Genomic DNA, 15389 nt, shown 5'->3' on the forward strand with positions numbered 1-15389 from the left:
TACTGTTTAAAATTATGTGTGCACATATGTGTCTTTGTGTGGGTATGAGTATGGGAGTGCAGGTGCCCCAGGGGTCAGAGCTCTGGAGTCACAGCAGGCAGTTGTGAGCTACCCTGCATGGCTGCTGGGCACTGAAGTCTCCTTCACAAGAGCAGTGTGTGCTCTTCACTTCTGACCCGGCTCTTCAGGCTTGGAGGTTTATTTGTTCTTTTATTTTTTGTTTATCATATTACCAATAATTTATTTTGTAAAATACCAGCTTTCCACACTGAAGATTTTATTGTTATAGTTTACAGAACAAGAAATTGAGATTTTTAGAAGGTTAACCTGTGTGTCTCAGTGTCTGTGTCTAGTCTATGAAGAAACTGGGATTGGAGTATAAGTCTGCTTGACTCCTAGATTCTCACTTGACCATTTTTTACTTTCTGTGTACGGCCGTTTGCTTGCTTCTGTCTGTGCACTGTGTTTGTGCAGTACACAAGGAAGACAAAAGAGGGTGTCGTATCCCTTGATACTACAGTGACAAACAATTGTTAGCCACCGTGTGGGTGCTGGGAGTTTGCAGTGGTGAGAAGAAGGTTGGAGAACCAAGGTGATCACCTTTATTGATGGACACTGACCAACACCAGGAAGACCCCGGGGACAGGGTGTTGCTCAGGGCACATCCAGAAGCTGATTTGTCAGCTCTTGCACAGTGGAAAGGGGAAGCCGGTGATGGGCACGGCAGGTGCGGCCTTTGGAATCGGCTGCACCTGTCTTCACTTCTCGCTTGAGCTGGTCACGGATGTTTTCCAGGTTTCTGAACAGCAACTCAAGGAAGCTGTGGCTCAGGCCGTGGAAGGCGTCAAGTTTGGAAAGGACAGGCACCAGTGGAGCTTGGAAGGTAAGGGGAGTGGTGAAGGGTTACTTGAGAAACTTCGTCTGCTTAGACAGCTTGGGGTTTGGCCATTAACCCACCGTCTACCTCAACACTGTGAGAGTAGTCATGGTACGCTTGCTTGATACCCCATGACCATCAAAAGACAGGAGCCCGCCAGTGAAATTTGGCTTACATTTTTTCCCGTGTGGGCAAATTTAAATGTGGCAGGTGCTCTGTAGTCAGTTCCGCCCCTTCATTGTCTGCTAGATGTAGCTGGAGGCCTTGCCTAGATAGTGTCCCCGTAGGCTTCAAATTTGCAATCCCTCCTCTGTAATAATAGGCACTGGTAATTACTAATTAATCTTAATTTAATGTATTATTTCACCGCATCATCACATCTAATTTTTATGTACATATTTTCAAAATAAGCAAGGCCCTGGAAGGCTCCTTGCCAAAGTCATGTGACCAGTACATGGTGAAACCGGTCGGGGACCCGGCTCGCTAGGTGATTCCTGTGCTTCGCCTTTGGGCATTTGTCAGGTCATCTTGGGACATTCATATGCTAGGACAACTTGATATTGACAAGGAAGCTGAAGTATGTGGAAACATATTCAGAGGAGATGACAGGACCCCATTTTATTCCCACTATGCCCTACTCGGCCACACCCATCCCATATGTACAGAAGCACATGGGGCTTGACGGGACCCCACCCATCCTCAACAGTGTCGTTCTTCTTAATAGTGGCAGAGAAGAAGGTGATTGGATGCAGGGGAATGCTAGCTTTTATGCCTTCCTTCAGTGATTTAAGTATCTCAAATAAAGATGTGTTATTCTGTGACCAAGACAGAACAAAAGTTTTTCCTTTAAGTACGTTTGGATTGGCATCCCACTGACTTTGGTGTTTTCTCACAAGGGTCCCTTTGGTTCTCCCAGTTCCACTGAATGAATCTGTAAGTCATCAGGTCCCTATGGCTCCCATTGTCTTCAGGGGTACCTGTGACCATTTGTCACTAGAAAAATCCAGCATCTTAGAGATGTGTAGATGCCACTGTTCAGGAAACCATGGGTGTGGGGGTAAGAAAGGAAGGAGGAAGGAGGGCTGTGGCTGCCCTTCTTTTGTTGGAAGAAGATGGTACCCCTTCAAGTGTAAGTTCCAAAGTACCTCCAAATGTTTTCTTTCTTTGTTATTCAACTTCAGAGAGAGTTTAGCAATGGTAGGATTGCAGCTCCTTTTACACAAGCGGAAGTGGGGTGTTAGGTAGAGTGTGTAAGTCAGATACCTTTTAGGCTTCCTGGGGATCTGCTAGAGGAGTGGAATTTGGTAGAACTGAGATTAGACGGTGCTGGGGCTCTGCAGCTAGCATGATCCACTCAAGTTAGAACCAGTTGGCAGGAATGGATAGACCTGTATAAGCTGCCCTCACCTCCACCAGACCCTGAAACTTGAATCACCCCACTTTGGCATGGTAGCTCTCTGTAGTTGCAAAGCCTTGGAGAGGCTCGCAGCTAAAAGCAGGTCACCAGTCTTCCCACAGCTGGGACACCCAGCTCTTGCATGCATATTAACGCTGTGCGGCATGAATGGTTTATCTTGGTGGCTATCACGTGTGGGCTCAGAAAGGTTGAATGATGTTCTCAACTCAAAGTTAGAAAACTCACCAGAGTCTGAACCCAGGGCTGCCCAGGCTCGAGTCTTACACTGAGCAGAGGGGTGTACAGGGTGCTGCCTGCGGTCCTCCCGCCTGCAACCAAGCGAGTCTGGTCTTTTGAAGCTCAGCTAGGATGTTTCCTTGTGCTTGCCGTGCAGGTGTCAAACGGCTGGAGAGCAGCTGGCATGGGCGGCCCACCTTGGAGAAAGAACGTGAGAAGCACTCAGCGCCCCCACATCGAAGGGCCCAGAAGATCATGGTCCGATCCAGCAGTGACAGCAGCTACATGTCTGGGTCACCAGGGGGAAGTCCCTGCAGTGCAGGTGCGGAGTCACAGCCTTCTGAGAGGGAAGGCAGCACACACAGTCCCAGCCTGCTCCCAGGGGAGGAGCAAGAGCCAAGTCCAGGGGCCCCATCCAGGCTTCATCAGGAGAGCCCACCCCTTCCTGAGAGCTTGGAAAGAGACAGCCACCCACCACTGAGACTGAAGAAATCTTTTGAGATTTTGGTGAGAAAGCCGACATCCTCCAAACCCAAGCCTCCACCCAGAAAATACTTTAAAAATGACAGCGAGCCTCAGAAGAAACTGGAGGAGAAAGAGAAGGTCACAGACCCTTCTGGGCACACCTTGCCCACCTACAGCCAGGTAGGAGGGTGTGCTCAGTGGGACGTGTGTCCCCTGCAACGTGCATAGCTGCCCTTGAGCATTAGAAATGTCTGCAGGTTTCCTGTACTCTGGCATAGAGAAGTGCTCTCTTTAAGCCCACTGTGCCGAGACATGCAAAACTTCGCAGAACCAAAACGGAAGTTCCGGGCCTGCCAGCTGTTGGCAGTAACACTCAGGGGTCACGTGGCTCACACTCGGGTGGGTCAGCGGCAGGGTTACTCTGTGGTGGGGAGGCCGAGCCCAGGATGCTCTGCTTACCACTCGTAGTTACCTAAATAACTAAAAGAGAGGGAGAATGATTGCTGGTGAGAGTACAAGATGTTCCTGAGAAATTAACTTTGCCTCCTCTAGGTGGGGAGACTGGGAAAACCATCCTCTCTAAGTCTAGGTGTCCTTAGCCTCTACTTTGGGCTTTTTGAGTGGCTCCCTCTACAGGCTGTTGTGAGAATTACATTTTCCCTTCAGTATATAGCAGGTTCCAGTACCATGCCTTCCCTTGGAAGTGGTTGTTTCCCCATCACCCTGTCAAGACCTTCTTCCTCTAGCCTTACTCCTCAAGGATGATGGGTAGACAGGAACGCAGATGCTGAAACTTGAGCCCTTAGTTAGAGTTTCTGTTCCTATGAAGAGACACCATGACCACGGCAACTTGTCCTGAACCTGTTTACAGTTACCTGTTAACTGGACCTGGCTTACAGGTTTAGAGGTTTAATTTATGACTGTCATTGTGGAAAACATAGCACCAGGTAGGCAGACATGGTTCTGGAGAAGGAGCTTTGCTTTACATCTTGATCTAAAGGATCAAGAGGAAGGAGACTGCCGCACTGGGCATAGCTTGAGCATGTAAGACTTCAAAGCCTGCCTCCCCAGTGATAAACTTCCTCCAACAAAGCCGCCACTACTCCAGCGAAGCCACACTTCCTAATAGTGCCGTTCCCTATGGGCCAAGCACTTAAACGCACGACTCTATGAGGGCTGTACCTACTCATTATGCTAAATATACCCATGCGGATTTTGGTTCATTCTTCCCAGGCTCTAAGGATGGGGATACCAGTTTGCGTTGCTGAGGGGCGCAGCAAAGGCTGCTATGAGGGAAGCAAGGCCTCTGGAAATACCCTAGAAGAAACTAGGGGATTCAAACTGCGCATTGTCAAGCTCCAGTGAGGTGTTTGGGAAAGGAAATTCTTGAGTTCCCTGTTGAAGACATAGTGAAGGAGGATCCTGGTTACCAAACAGGAAGTACAGACTTTCGGGCAGCTGAAGGGGCGGGGCTGACAAGCAGCCAGGGAGGGCGGGGTATCCTGTGAATGTGCTTCCCTGACTCCCTGCTTCAGCAAATACTTCATTTGGGTCGGAGACGGAATCTAGAAGGCAAATCAGAAGGAGGAGGGTGGAAGGGTAGAAGTTCTTCCTGCAGACCCAGGAAAGGAAAAGAGGTGCATTGATGAATCTCTCTGGCTTCCTGATTGGGTGGGGCCGCACGTAGGGTAGGGAGTATTGCCAAGTAAGGCAGCCAGGGGAGGAAGCAGGTGTTCTGTGGAGAAGGCCAGGCAAGGAGCCAATGTGTTTAAGAGAGCACACAGACAAATATAACCACACGTACGCGCAAGCGTGTGCACACACTGTCTCTGTCTCTGTCTCTGTCTCTGTCTCTCTCTCTCTCTCTGCTGTCTCGATTCAGCATCCCACATCTTGAGCAATCTGCCTCGCCTTTGCCTTCCTTCCCTGTCCACACCAGCAATACAGTCTACACAAAGACAAAGGCCGTTCTGTGGCTGCTTTTCTGTCCTCTCTGCATCATCCCACGTGACCAGCAGACCCTTCTGTAACTTATTCACACAACCAGCAGAGCATTGTGGTGCTGGCAGAGAGATCACAAAGACAGGATTCTAGTCGGACAGAAAACAGGAAGCAATTGCCCTTCTACACCATTCTTACCACATCCTTGGCCACTCCCGGACCTTTCTCAATGGACCTTATTGCCTGTGATTCTATGAGCAACCCCTCTCCTCTCTCCCTTTTCTCCCTCTCCTCTTCTTTTCTCCTACCTTCTTCTCTTGTTTCTGTCTGTAGTCTTTTCTCTCTAGGGTCCTAGACCTTTCTCAAGTGGATATGTACGACATGTTTCCCATTTAACGTAACTGAAGGCAACAATTTCCTGTACCCAAATGACCTTCAAGATACTTCCCATAGACCTGGAAAGGTGACTCAAGAGCACTGGCTGCTCTTCTAAAGGATCCAAATGCCATCCCTAGCACCTACATGGAGGCTATAATTGCCTGTAACTCCTGTGGATCTGATGCCCACTCTGGCTTCTGTGGGAGCTTTGTGGGCACCCTCACTGTCTCAAAATAACACTCACACTTAAGAAAATGATTTTGTATTCTCAGATGAGGACCCAGTTCTCATCCTCTTGCCTTAACTCCTTCCTCTCCCCTCATTCACCAAGTGCTGAGCTAGGAAACATTTGCCTGAATAAATGTCATGTAGAAATCAAATTAACTTTGGGGTTAATTTTAAAGACCTTTTTCCGACGAGAATGCAACATAAGAGGTGTTGATTAACACGTAGGTTCTGAGAAGACAGCTAAACGGTAAAGGAGCCCAGAGAACCGTGAGGTCCTGAGCTCAGTCCAAGAATCACCTCTAGAACAATGGCATGGAACCAGTATGCAGACACAGAGGCAGGCAGATCCCTGGGGCTTGCGGCCAGTCAGCTTTGCCTATTTGGGGTGCTCTGGACCAGGGAGTGACCATCTCAAAACATAGGTAGATGGTTTCTGAGGAACAACACCTTAAGTCCCTTTGGCCTCCACATTCATATATTCACAGGAACAAGCACACATACATATAAGTACATACATGAAGAAGAAAAAAGAGAGAAAGGAAGGAAGGAAGAGAAGAAGAGGATATCTATAAAATGTAATATTCTCTGCTCTAAAGAAAAATTAAATTAAAATTTTTTTTCAGAAAAAGTTTTCAGGAAAACAGAAGACTTAGAATGTATACTATTAACCCAAGCCATATAGCCTTGGAAATGAAGCACATGTTTATATGAGAGCATGTTGGATTTAGCCAATACTATATGTATACATGTAAACAAATGTACATGGGCATGAACTATCACACAAAGACAGAACAAGAAAAACTGAGTGTAAGGGGACAAGGAAGGACAGAATGCAGGGAACAAAAAGAAGATTGTTGGAAAGAGGATGGAAAGTTAAGTTTTTAGTAATCATGTGATCATGGACTTTTCGGTTTTGAGTGGCAAATATGTACATAGAGAATATCTGACCCTAGAAATGTAATATTTAATGTGAAGCTTCCTGGATTCCATTTCAAAGCCCAAGTCTAACTGTATATAAGTTGTATAGACTTTGGGGCTGGTTAATTTTAGAGTGTGATTTTTTTCTTTAACTTCTTTTAAAGTTTTTTTTTTTAAATAAATTTCATTTAAAAAAAAAAGAAAAGTAAGACAGACACACAGATATTGCCTTAGTTACTTTTTTATTGTAAAGAGACACTACAACCAAGGCAACTTATGGAGAACAAAGAGCTTATTAGGCTTACAATTACAAAGCACTAGAGTCCGTGACCGTAATGGTGAGGAGAACATCAGCAGGCAGGCATGGTGCTGGAACAGTAACTGAGAGCTTCGTGTTGAGATAACAATGCAGTAGAGGAGGGTTGGTTGGAATGGTGTGGGCTTTGAAACCTCAAAGCTCACCTCCAGCGATATACTTCATCCAACAAGGCCACTCCTCCTAATCTTTCCCAAAGAGTTCCACCAACTGGGAAACAAGAATTCAAATATATGAGCCTCGGGGGCCATTCTCAATCAAACCACCACAGACATACACAAAGGCCTTTTCCATGATGGTTTGATGGCATTGGATATGCTTCTCTGCAAAATCACCCAACAAGCTGTGGATACGGATGCCAGTCACCTCACAGAGGTGAATCCCAGATGAACAGGACCTGGGAGCCACCCCAGCACAGTAAAATATTTCTCTTCCACACACACATACATCAGAAGCATCATTTATATGGGCCCTGGCTTTTCCCTTTCTTCTAGAGGACACCATGTTTGCTATCATGAATGGTTGCCTAGCAAAGTCTTGGCTTTGCTCCAGAACCAGATGCAAAGCGTTTCTCTAGCAAGCCTTCTGTGTTACTGAGGTCCGATGTGCCCTCTGCTGATTCTGTGCCTCTTGCTTCTGAAGCTCACCTAGGCTTTGAGATAACTACCTAAATAGTAGATGGATACTTGGTAACGTGGTCCAGCTCCTCACAGGACTGTTTTAAGGAGAATTCTGAGGTGGCAGCCCACCTCATAGAGAAAAAGGAATCAACAATAAATTTATATTATCACCCTAGGTGCTGGAGAGGGAAGCCAGAAGTCAGGTTCTGACTGGGCACTGAGCTTGGGAATCTCAGCGTGGAGCTCAGTTGGTAGAGTGTCTTTTCTGGTAGAAAAGAAGCCTGGATTTGACTTCCAACACCATATAAAACATTACAGCCGCACATGGCTTGAATCTATGCTCTTGGAACGTTCTTAACTACACAGCGAGCTTGAAGCTAGCTTAGGACACTTGAGACCTTGCCTCAACCGAAATCAAAATTGGGGCTGGCAAGAAGGCTCAGTGGGTAAGAGTGCATGCTGCCAAGCTTGATACTCAGTCCTCATGTGCTAGAAGGAAAGGAGTGATTCCTACACACTTCCTCTGATGCTTAGGCTTGTGCTGTGAATGCAATAAATAAACAAATGAATAATGTAACTTAAAGAACTTAACAGCAGTGAGGCAAGCAACGGACATGATTTTCTTCTGAGTGGGCTTAGGTCTTAACTTAGGCGACACTAGAAGACAGTTAGTTCCTTTGGCCCCTGTGTGTACCTCCCTGGATCAGACAGTTGGCCAGCATGCTACTTTAGGCAAAGATGTGCAGCACGTTTGCTATCCTCAGCTCCTGTGCCCATCACAGGCAGCCGGTAACTTTCTGTGTCTGTGATTCATGGCCATATTGTGCACAGCGGGTCCTTAGAAGCCTAGAGACACTGGGAACATGTAAGAGGGGCTAGCTGTACAGCGACATCCCTGGAGGAAATAGAGCCCTTTCTCATGGCTGCTGTGAATTTCCCTCTAAAGGTGTCTCAGTGTTCACTTTCAAGTCCTAATCAAAGAGTGCCTTGCCTTCTCGCAGCTATAGACTACCGTTTTGACACAGTCTGGCTTCCTGTTTACACCACAGGAAACCAGAGAGCTGCTGCCACTGCAGCTACAGGAAGACACTGCACGGAGAACCGCCTGCACCGCTGCCTGCTGCCCAGGACCTGCAGCCAGCACGCAGACTTCGCCCTCCACAGAAGGAGAGCCAAGGAGGAGTGCCAGCCCAGGTGAGCGCCTTAGGGATCTTCCAGAAGGAAAATCTTTCTGGAGAAAGTTCTCTGGATCAAGTAGGAGCTAGAGTTTGGTCTGAGGTCAGTGTTTTGCATGGACACAGTGGACATAGCCTGTGACTGGGGTTGGTGGACAGTGAGGTCTCCCTGGTGCAGGGCAAGAGGACAGTGGAAGTATTCTTTAAAGTGATTGATACACTTTCTGGTTGAAGCAGGGATTCTAGGATGGTGGTGGTGGGGATGCAGGCCATTCCTGAGGGTCTACATGGACAGATGCCCAAAGATTTCCATAGCTCAGCTACCCTGAGCGTTATATGGGCATCAGTAAGACAGCACACTTTGTGCATTATGCTCAGATCTGAGAGTGCAGCGAAGGAGAAGCCAGGGCAGTGGGCATCATATCGAGGATGTGGATAGTAATGGTGGTTCCAAGTGCTACTTCGGTAAATACAACTTGGTACCTTGGTTATTTAGCAGCTTACTAGAAAGAACAGAGGATCCTGGGTTCACCCATTGTCAACTGTGATTCTGGGCAATCAACTTTGCCTTTGCCAGCTCATTCACTAGTGAGTAAATATTTAAGGCCACATGGAATCCTAGAATGTGACTCACTGCAGCTAGTACATGGTGATGAAGGGTAGGCATGTGAGGCTGTGTTTCTGTGAGAGATGAAGGAGGAAGGGGAGCCACAGACCCGTTCTAGACCTGAGGAGCTCACAATGTCACAAAACAGTAAATAGAGAACTAATACCCATATTCCCCAAGTGTGTGAAGGCCTCTGGAGCGTTACGGGCTCCATGAATGGAATGATCTAGACATCTCACCCAGAGGTGCCCCTCCAAGGGAGACTCCACCTGACCACCCTCCCTTCTCTTAGTCACCTCATTGAGGATACACCCTAGTTTGCCGAGGACTTGCCTGTAGAACCTTGGACTCTTTACTTCTAACCATGTCAGCCCCTTATAGCTGAGCACTTTGTAAATGTAGAGACAGGCCTAGAGGGCCAGACTTACTTGCTGAAGTTGTATAGTCACTGGTACCCATCCAGGCCTTCCTGATCATGCATGGGTCCTCTTTGGTATCAGTGGAGTTCTGCTTCCCTTCAGGCTAAGCACTGGGGCAGGACATAGGAGGAAGCAGTGCTCCTCGAACCAGGGTGTATTCTTATTTGAAGACTGTCCATGAAGCATGAAGTCCAAGCAGCCTAGTTGTACGTAGAGAAGGATGAGGTATGGTGAACATAGAGAATGGCCCAGTGACTTCCCTCTTGACGGCTCATGCACCAACCTCTCCTGTTCCTCAGGAGGGGAGTTGAGTGCAGAGTATCCCCCACCCATGCAGGTAGATGTCAACTTAATGCTATCTTATTCTGAAAAGTGTCTGCCATGCTTCCCCTTGCACATGGCAGCCTGAGAACATCTCAGACATAAAGTGGGTGATGAAACTCCTTGTGGGGCTTGCTTACCACATCCCTGTTGCCCAAGCTATAGCCCATATATAGCAACTCAGAACTCAGAAAGGCATCCTTCAGTCCAATGTGTTGCCAGAGTTCAAAGTCAATGCCACAGCTCCCTAGAACAGTTTCATCAATTCTTTTGATTGAGAAAGACTTATTTTTCAAGCAAGCTGGTGAATGACCTGAGTATGGACAGAATATCGCACTCACATGACTTTGTGACTTCAAAACCAGGCAAGCCCATAGGTATGAGACATGCCTATGGAAGGAGGGAGCCCCAGTAAGCTGTGCATCCCCTCCCCAGGGGTCTACCCATTCTTCTTGCTTTTGAATGGCATAGATAGTCCAAATCAAACATGCTGACCAACTTGAGATTTGTGCAGTGAGTTTAAAAGGCAAAAGAATTGTTTTTACTTTGCATTTTTTGGGGGGTACATTATCTGTGTGACTTACTTTAGACAGTGGAGAGGCCATTAAAGTGGGCAGTCGGGCGATATGGGCTCTTGCCTGACTCTGACAACTGTGGCCCCTCATTCTCCTTGATTGCTAGAGTCCTCTCTTGTCCAATGGCAGAGCAGATATTTCCCAGGAACACATCTAGTTCTCAGATGTTTAGATGGTGCATGGCATGCTCCTCTGTTTCTCCAGTTTTGCTTATTGTCACCCCAGTTAGGTGACAGCCCTTGGAGCCAGCGCCCGCCATGTTCACTGTTTCTGCTCCTGAGCTCTTCAGCACTGTCGCTTAAATTTAGGAAGAAAGTCCCCAGCAGTTGTGTAATGCTCAGGGTTGGCTTTGTTTCTGCCCTCCAGAGACTCCAGCATCCCCAGGAAAGCACCCGCTGCTGAAGAGGCAGGCTCGGATGGACTATAGCTTTGATAGCGCTGCTGAAGACCCTTGGGTTAGAATTTCCGACTGCATCAAACACCTATTTAGCCCTATCATGACTGAGAACCATAGCCGTGTGCCACTTCAGCCCAACAGGAGCCTTGGTGAAGAGGGTGGAGCACAGAGCCACACGGAGGGGGCCCTGCCAAAGAGTGACACTGCCAATGGTACTCCCAGAGTTTACAAGTCAGCAGATGGCAGCACTGTGAAAAAGGGGCCCCCAGTAGCCCCAAAGCCAGCCTGGTTTCGGCAGAGCTTGAAAGGTCTGAGGAATCGTGTCCCAGACTCCAGAAGACCCCCGGAAGTAGCCTCAGCCATTCATCCAACACCAGTTGCTAGAGACACCCCAGGGCCACAGGCTCAGGCCTCCTCCACTATCAGACAGAGAATCAGCTCCTTCGAAAACTTTGGCTCCTCACAGTTTCCAGATAGAGGAGTCCAGAGACTGAGCCTGCAGCCCAGCTCTGGGGAGACCACCAAACTTGCAGGAAAGCAAGATGGGGCACGGTTTTCTGGTCTCCTGGGTCAAGGGGATACAGTAACTGCTAAGCCCAGACAGACAGAGGTAGAGCCTATATCCACAACCTTACCCAACTCCTCAGAGGTCAGGGACGCAGTGATGCCTGAGTCTCCTCCTCCAGGTCAGCGACCCAGCCCAAAAGCTTTGTCGCCAGACCCTCTCTTGAGACTGTTGGCTACACACACGGAGGACACTCAAAGACCAGGCCTCAAGATGCCAAGTCAGCGGGCGCGGAGCTTCCCCCTGACCAGGACCCAGTCCTGCGAGACAAAACTGCCAGAGGAGAAGGCCAGTAAGCTGTACTCCATCAGCAGCCAGCTGTCATCCGCTGTCATGAAATCCCTGCTGTGCCTCCCATCTTCAGTCTCTTGTGGCCAGATCACCTGCGTCCCCAAGGAGAGGGTGTCTCCAAAGTCACCTTGCAACAACAGCACATCTGCAGAGGGTTCAGGTGAAGCCGTGGCCTCTGACACAGGGTTCTCTCTCAAGTGAGTGTCTGCCCTGCTTCATCTCCAGTCTCCCCATTTTTTCTATTTTACGTTATACTTATTTAAACATTTCTCAGACATACTGGTTAAAAAAATCATTTCATCTTGCCTGTGCATGTGTGCACACATGTGCATTGGAGTTCTGTCTTCTATGTTAATGAGTAGTTCTGTATTCTATGTTAAAGAGTAGTTTATGTACTGGCTGGGATGAGAAGTGGGGGATATGTGCAGATCCCCTACACAGATACAGGAGGCTAATGAAATATCCACTCTCCACTTAAGGAGTTCTGGGTGAGGCCAGGGGATGCTCTCCAGCAAGAATCTGTTTTGCTTTTCACGTGGGCCCAGGACCTGGACAGGGAGTAGGACATATAGTCCTGTTTGAGCTCAGCCTCTGACTCTATGAGCAGAGTCCTGGCTAGAGTCAGGAGGTAGGTGAAACCAGCTTCACATATGTGAGGGTTAGTAGGGGATCTGAGGTCTTCTGCTGCAGGGCTTGGGCCGGGTCTTCCCTCTTGAATCAGCTGAGGTTTTTTTTGTTGTTGTTGTTGTCTGTGCTGCTGGGAATGGATATGTCATATCGAACAACAGAGTTCCCAAATAGCTTGCAGCTAACAGAGCCCCTGATAGGATGGAGTTGATCAAGAATCTTGCTTTTCACACCGTGTTATCTCTGCTTGTAAAAGTCTTTCAGAGCTGAGAGAATATTCAGAAGGTCTCACAGAGCCTGGGGAAACAGAGGACAGAAACCACTGTTCTTCTCCTGCCGGCCAGTCAGTTATCTCCTTGCTGAGCGCAGAAGAACTGAAAAAACTCATCGAGGAAGTGAGAGTTCTAGATGAAGCAACATTGAAGGTAGGTTTCCTGCGTGCACATCTGCAGTGACAAGGGCTGTTGTTTGTCATCTTAGCTGAGCCAGAGGGGAAGTAGCTAAAGAAGTGTATGGTCCTGAAGGCTTGTTATGGTGCTGACTGGCATAGGATCAGATTTTATCCTGTCAGTAGTAGAGGGATACCATGTCACTTGACACAGCAAGTATTAACACCTGATTTTAGCTGGGATGGGAAGTGTGTGTGTGTGTTGTGTGTGTGTGTTTTGGAGGGACATGGTAGTCTTGGCATCTTTTGCCATTTTATGAATGAGAAGGAAGATCCATGGACACAGAGCCAGGGCACTCTGACTCTAAGCTCATGCCCAGTGCTATGCCAACATCCCATGGGCTGCTGCCCTGGCGTGTGTCCAGAGGGAACCCACCTGGCATAGCACTGCCAGTGGCAAACAGTGTAGATGAGGGAAGTTGTCCCCTTGATGCTTTCATTATCCTCACATCAAGGCAAGCTCAGGAGGGCCTGTGTGCCTTAGCCACGTCATCCTGATAGCTCCACTTCCCATGCAGTTGCTGAGCACAGCCAATGGTGTGTGGAGAGTAAATGGCCCAGCCAGAGCTGGAGCCCGCAGTCAGGAGGTGGCCTTGTGGATCTCACTGTCTGGAAGCTTCTTAGGCTCTATACCCTGTACCTGCAACGGGACAATGAAGACAGGGAAGGAAGACTCCATTTTTATTAGAAGAGTCACAGCTGCCTTTCCAAGGTCAAAGGTGTGGTAGTAAAGTCTGATGAACCCACAATGCCTTGGGGCTGTGGTTTTTCCTCCCAGGGTCTCACTAATCACTTGTAGCCTGCATGAGCCATCGGTCCCCAGGGCCTGAGTCCATAAAAATAATGTGCTAGGAGAAAAACTTCAAGTTCAGAGCTGCCTATCTAAAGTGTCAGTAAAAAGAATTTGTTTCTAGTATGGCGACCACCCACAGGACAAATGAAAAACAAACAAACAAACAAACAAACAAACAACAACAACAACAACAACACACACACACACACACACTACAACTCTAAATAATTTGATATATGTGGACCAGTGTGGGTTGATGGGACACTCTGGTCCCTCCTCTGACCTGGGAACTCCACATTAAGAGATTGCAGAAGTCTTGCAAGCCAGGGACTCTGGTAGCCCACAGCCAACAAACTGCTTTGCCATGTTTTTATTTCCTAGTGCCATAAACAAACTAGTTTATGAGCAGGTCCAAGAGCTATGGGCCTGAAAATAAAATGTACTTGATCTTTTAAAGTGCTTGGATGTCATAAGTCCTGATGTTTCTGAGTGTTTTGTTTAAAGGGGATGAGCCAGTAGTGCCAGGATTGCTTTCCTCTGAGGTAGCCAACTCTAGTACGAGGATGTGTTTGGCCTGCCCTCTTTGTGCCTGTCACTCATGCCTGTCCATGTTGCCCATGGATGTGACCTCCATGGCCGTTGTGGGCACTGGAGCTCCAGGATTCATCTTGAGGCTCAAACGGGAGCCTCTGCCTTTGGATAGCGTAGGAAAGTTGTCCTGAATCCCGACTGGAATCTGTGCCTGTGTGCCTGTTTTACACTTGTACTGCATGGATGGCAGAGTGAGATGCCAACTGGGCCCTTTGCTGTTGCTATGCTCCTGGAAGAAGGAACAGCCAGCACCTGTGGAGCAGCACTGGCCTCTGAGAGGTTGGCCCAGATCCTAGCCCTGCCCTCGTCTCAGAATGCCATGGTAAAGCAGCATCTTCCAACCAGCAGGGCTTTCTATAGCTAAGTCTGCAATTGCAGCCCAGTCTGTGGGAGGTGGGTGCGAGTGGGTGAGTGGGAGCAGAAGAGAGACAGGCTTGCTGTTTTACATACATTTGTTTACCCTCCTAAGCTTCCTGTAATTCCTGAGTGGTGATGAAACTGAAGTCTGAGGAGGTGGTAGTACTGGCCCAGCTGGTGTTTAATGAAACAAACCAATGTGGTGTTAAAGCATGCGTTAAGCTGTTCACATTACTACAGGACTGTGTTTGTGAATGTATGTTTTTCCATCCACAGCAATTAGACAGCATTCATGTCACCATCTTACACAAGGAAGAAGGTGCAGGCCTTGGATTCAGCTTGGCAGGAGGGGCAGATCTAGAAAACAAGATAATCACGGTGAGTAGCCCAGGGATGGGTATGTCAGGGCCAGTGTGAGTTGCTGGGGGGTCAGAAGACTTGCCCGGAAGGGGTCGTGTGCAGGGGAACACGAGGCCACTGGGCAGGAGTCAGGACAGGAGGTGTAATGTAAAGTCATTGTGATGATCGTTCTCAAGATGCACACTATGGGCTCCTCTCTGATCTGTATTTAAGTTAACCTCAGCATTATATACCTTTAACAAAGAAGGTCTCTGTGCACCCAGAGCAGCCTCAGGACACCAAAGTAAACAGGAAATACACGTGGAATATCAAAAAATATTGTGTATATGTGCACACAAGCACATGTGTGCACGCACATGTTCTAAAGCTCTCATCTCTGTCTTTTTGAAAATATGTAGAGATGTTATTAAAAATGGAGATCAGAATCAAGAAGATATGCCAATCAGTAAAGCACTTGCCTTGCAAGCATGGGAATTCAGTGTGACGC

At 48.0% G+C, this 15389-nt stretch overlaps 1 protein-coding gene and 1 long non-coding RNA gene across 3 annotated transcripts in view; one reads left to right on the forward strand and one right to left on the reverse strand.

Annotated features, from left to right (window-relative positions):
• The window catches only part of Il16 (interleukin 16), a 74535-nt gene that overhangs the window by 54654 nt on the left and 4492 nt on the right, over positions 1 to 15389 (forward strand). Inside the window, exons 10-15 of one of the 2 annotated variants that reach the window (XM_052159441.1) lie at positions 796 to 883; positions 2668 to 3155; positions 8426 to 8570; positions 10840 to 11923; positions 12610 to 12778; positions 14819 to 14920. In XM_052159441.1, the coding sequence (XP_052015401.1) occupies positions 796 to 883; positions 2668 to 3155; positions 8426 to 8570; positions 10840 to 11923; positions 12610 to 12778; positions 14819 to 14920 (2076 nt within the window). Of the gene's footprint in view, positions 1 to 795; positions 884 to 2667; positions 3156 to 8425; positions 8571 to 10839; positions 11924 to 12609; positions 12779 to 14818; positions 14921 to 15389 lie in introns of those variants that run through there. The other variant, XM_052159451.1, reaches the window with a different exon arrangement.
• Positions 291 to 3069, reverse strand: LOC127666570 (uncharacterized). Its single transcript, XR_007973682.1, has 3 exons — positions 2986 to 3069; positions 2520 to 2707; positions 291 to 875 (listed from the first exon to the last, which is right to left on the reverse strand). It is a non-coding gene; the product is annotated as an uncharacterized LOC127666570 (long non-coding RNA).

This window comes from Apodemus sylvaticus, chromosome 1 (genome assembly GCF_947179515.1).
Source record: "Apodemus sylvaticus chromosome 1, mApoSyl1.1, whole genome shotgun sequence".
Classification (NCBI taxonomy): domain Eukaryota; kingdom Metazoa; phylum Chordata; class Mammalia; order Rodentia; family Muridae; genus Apodemus; species Apodemus sylvaticus.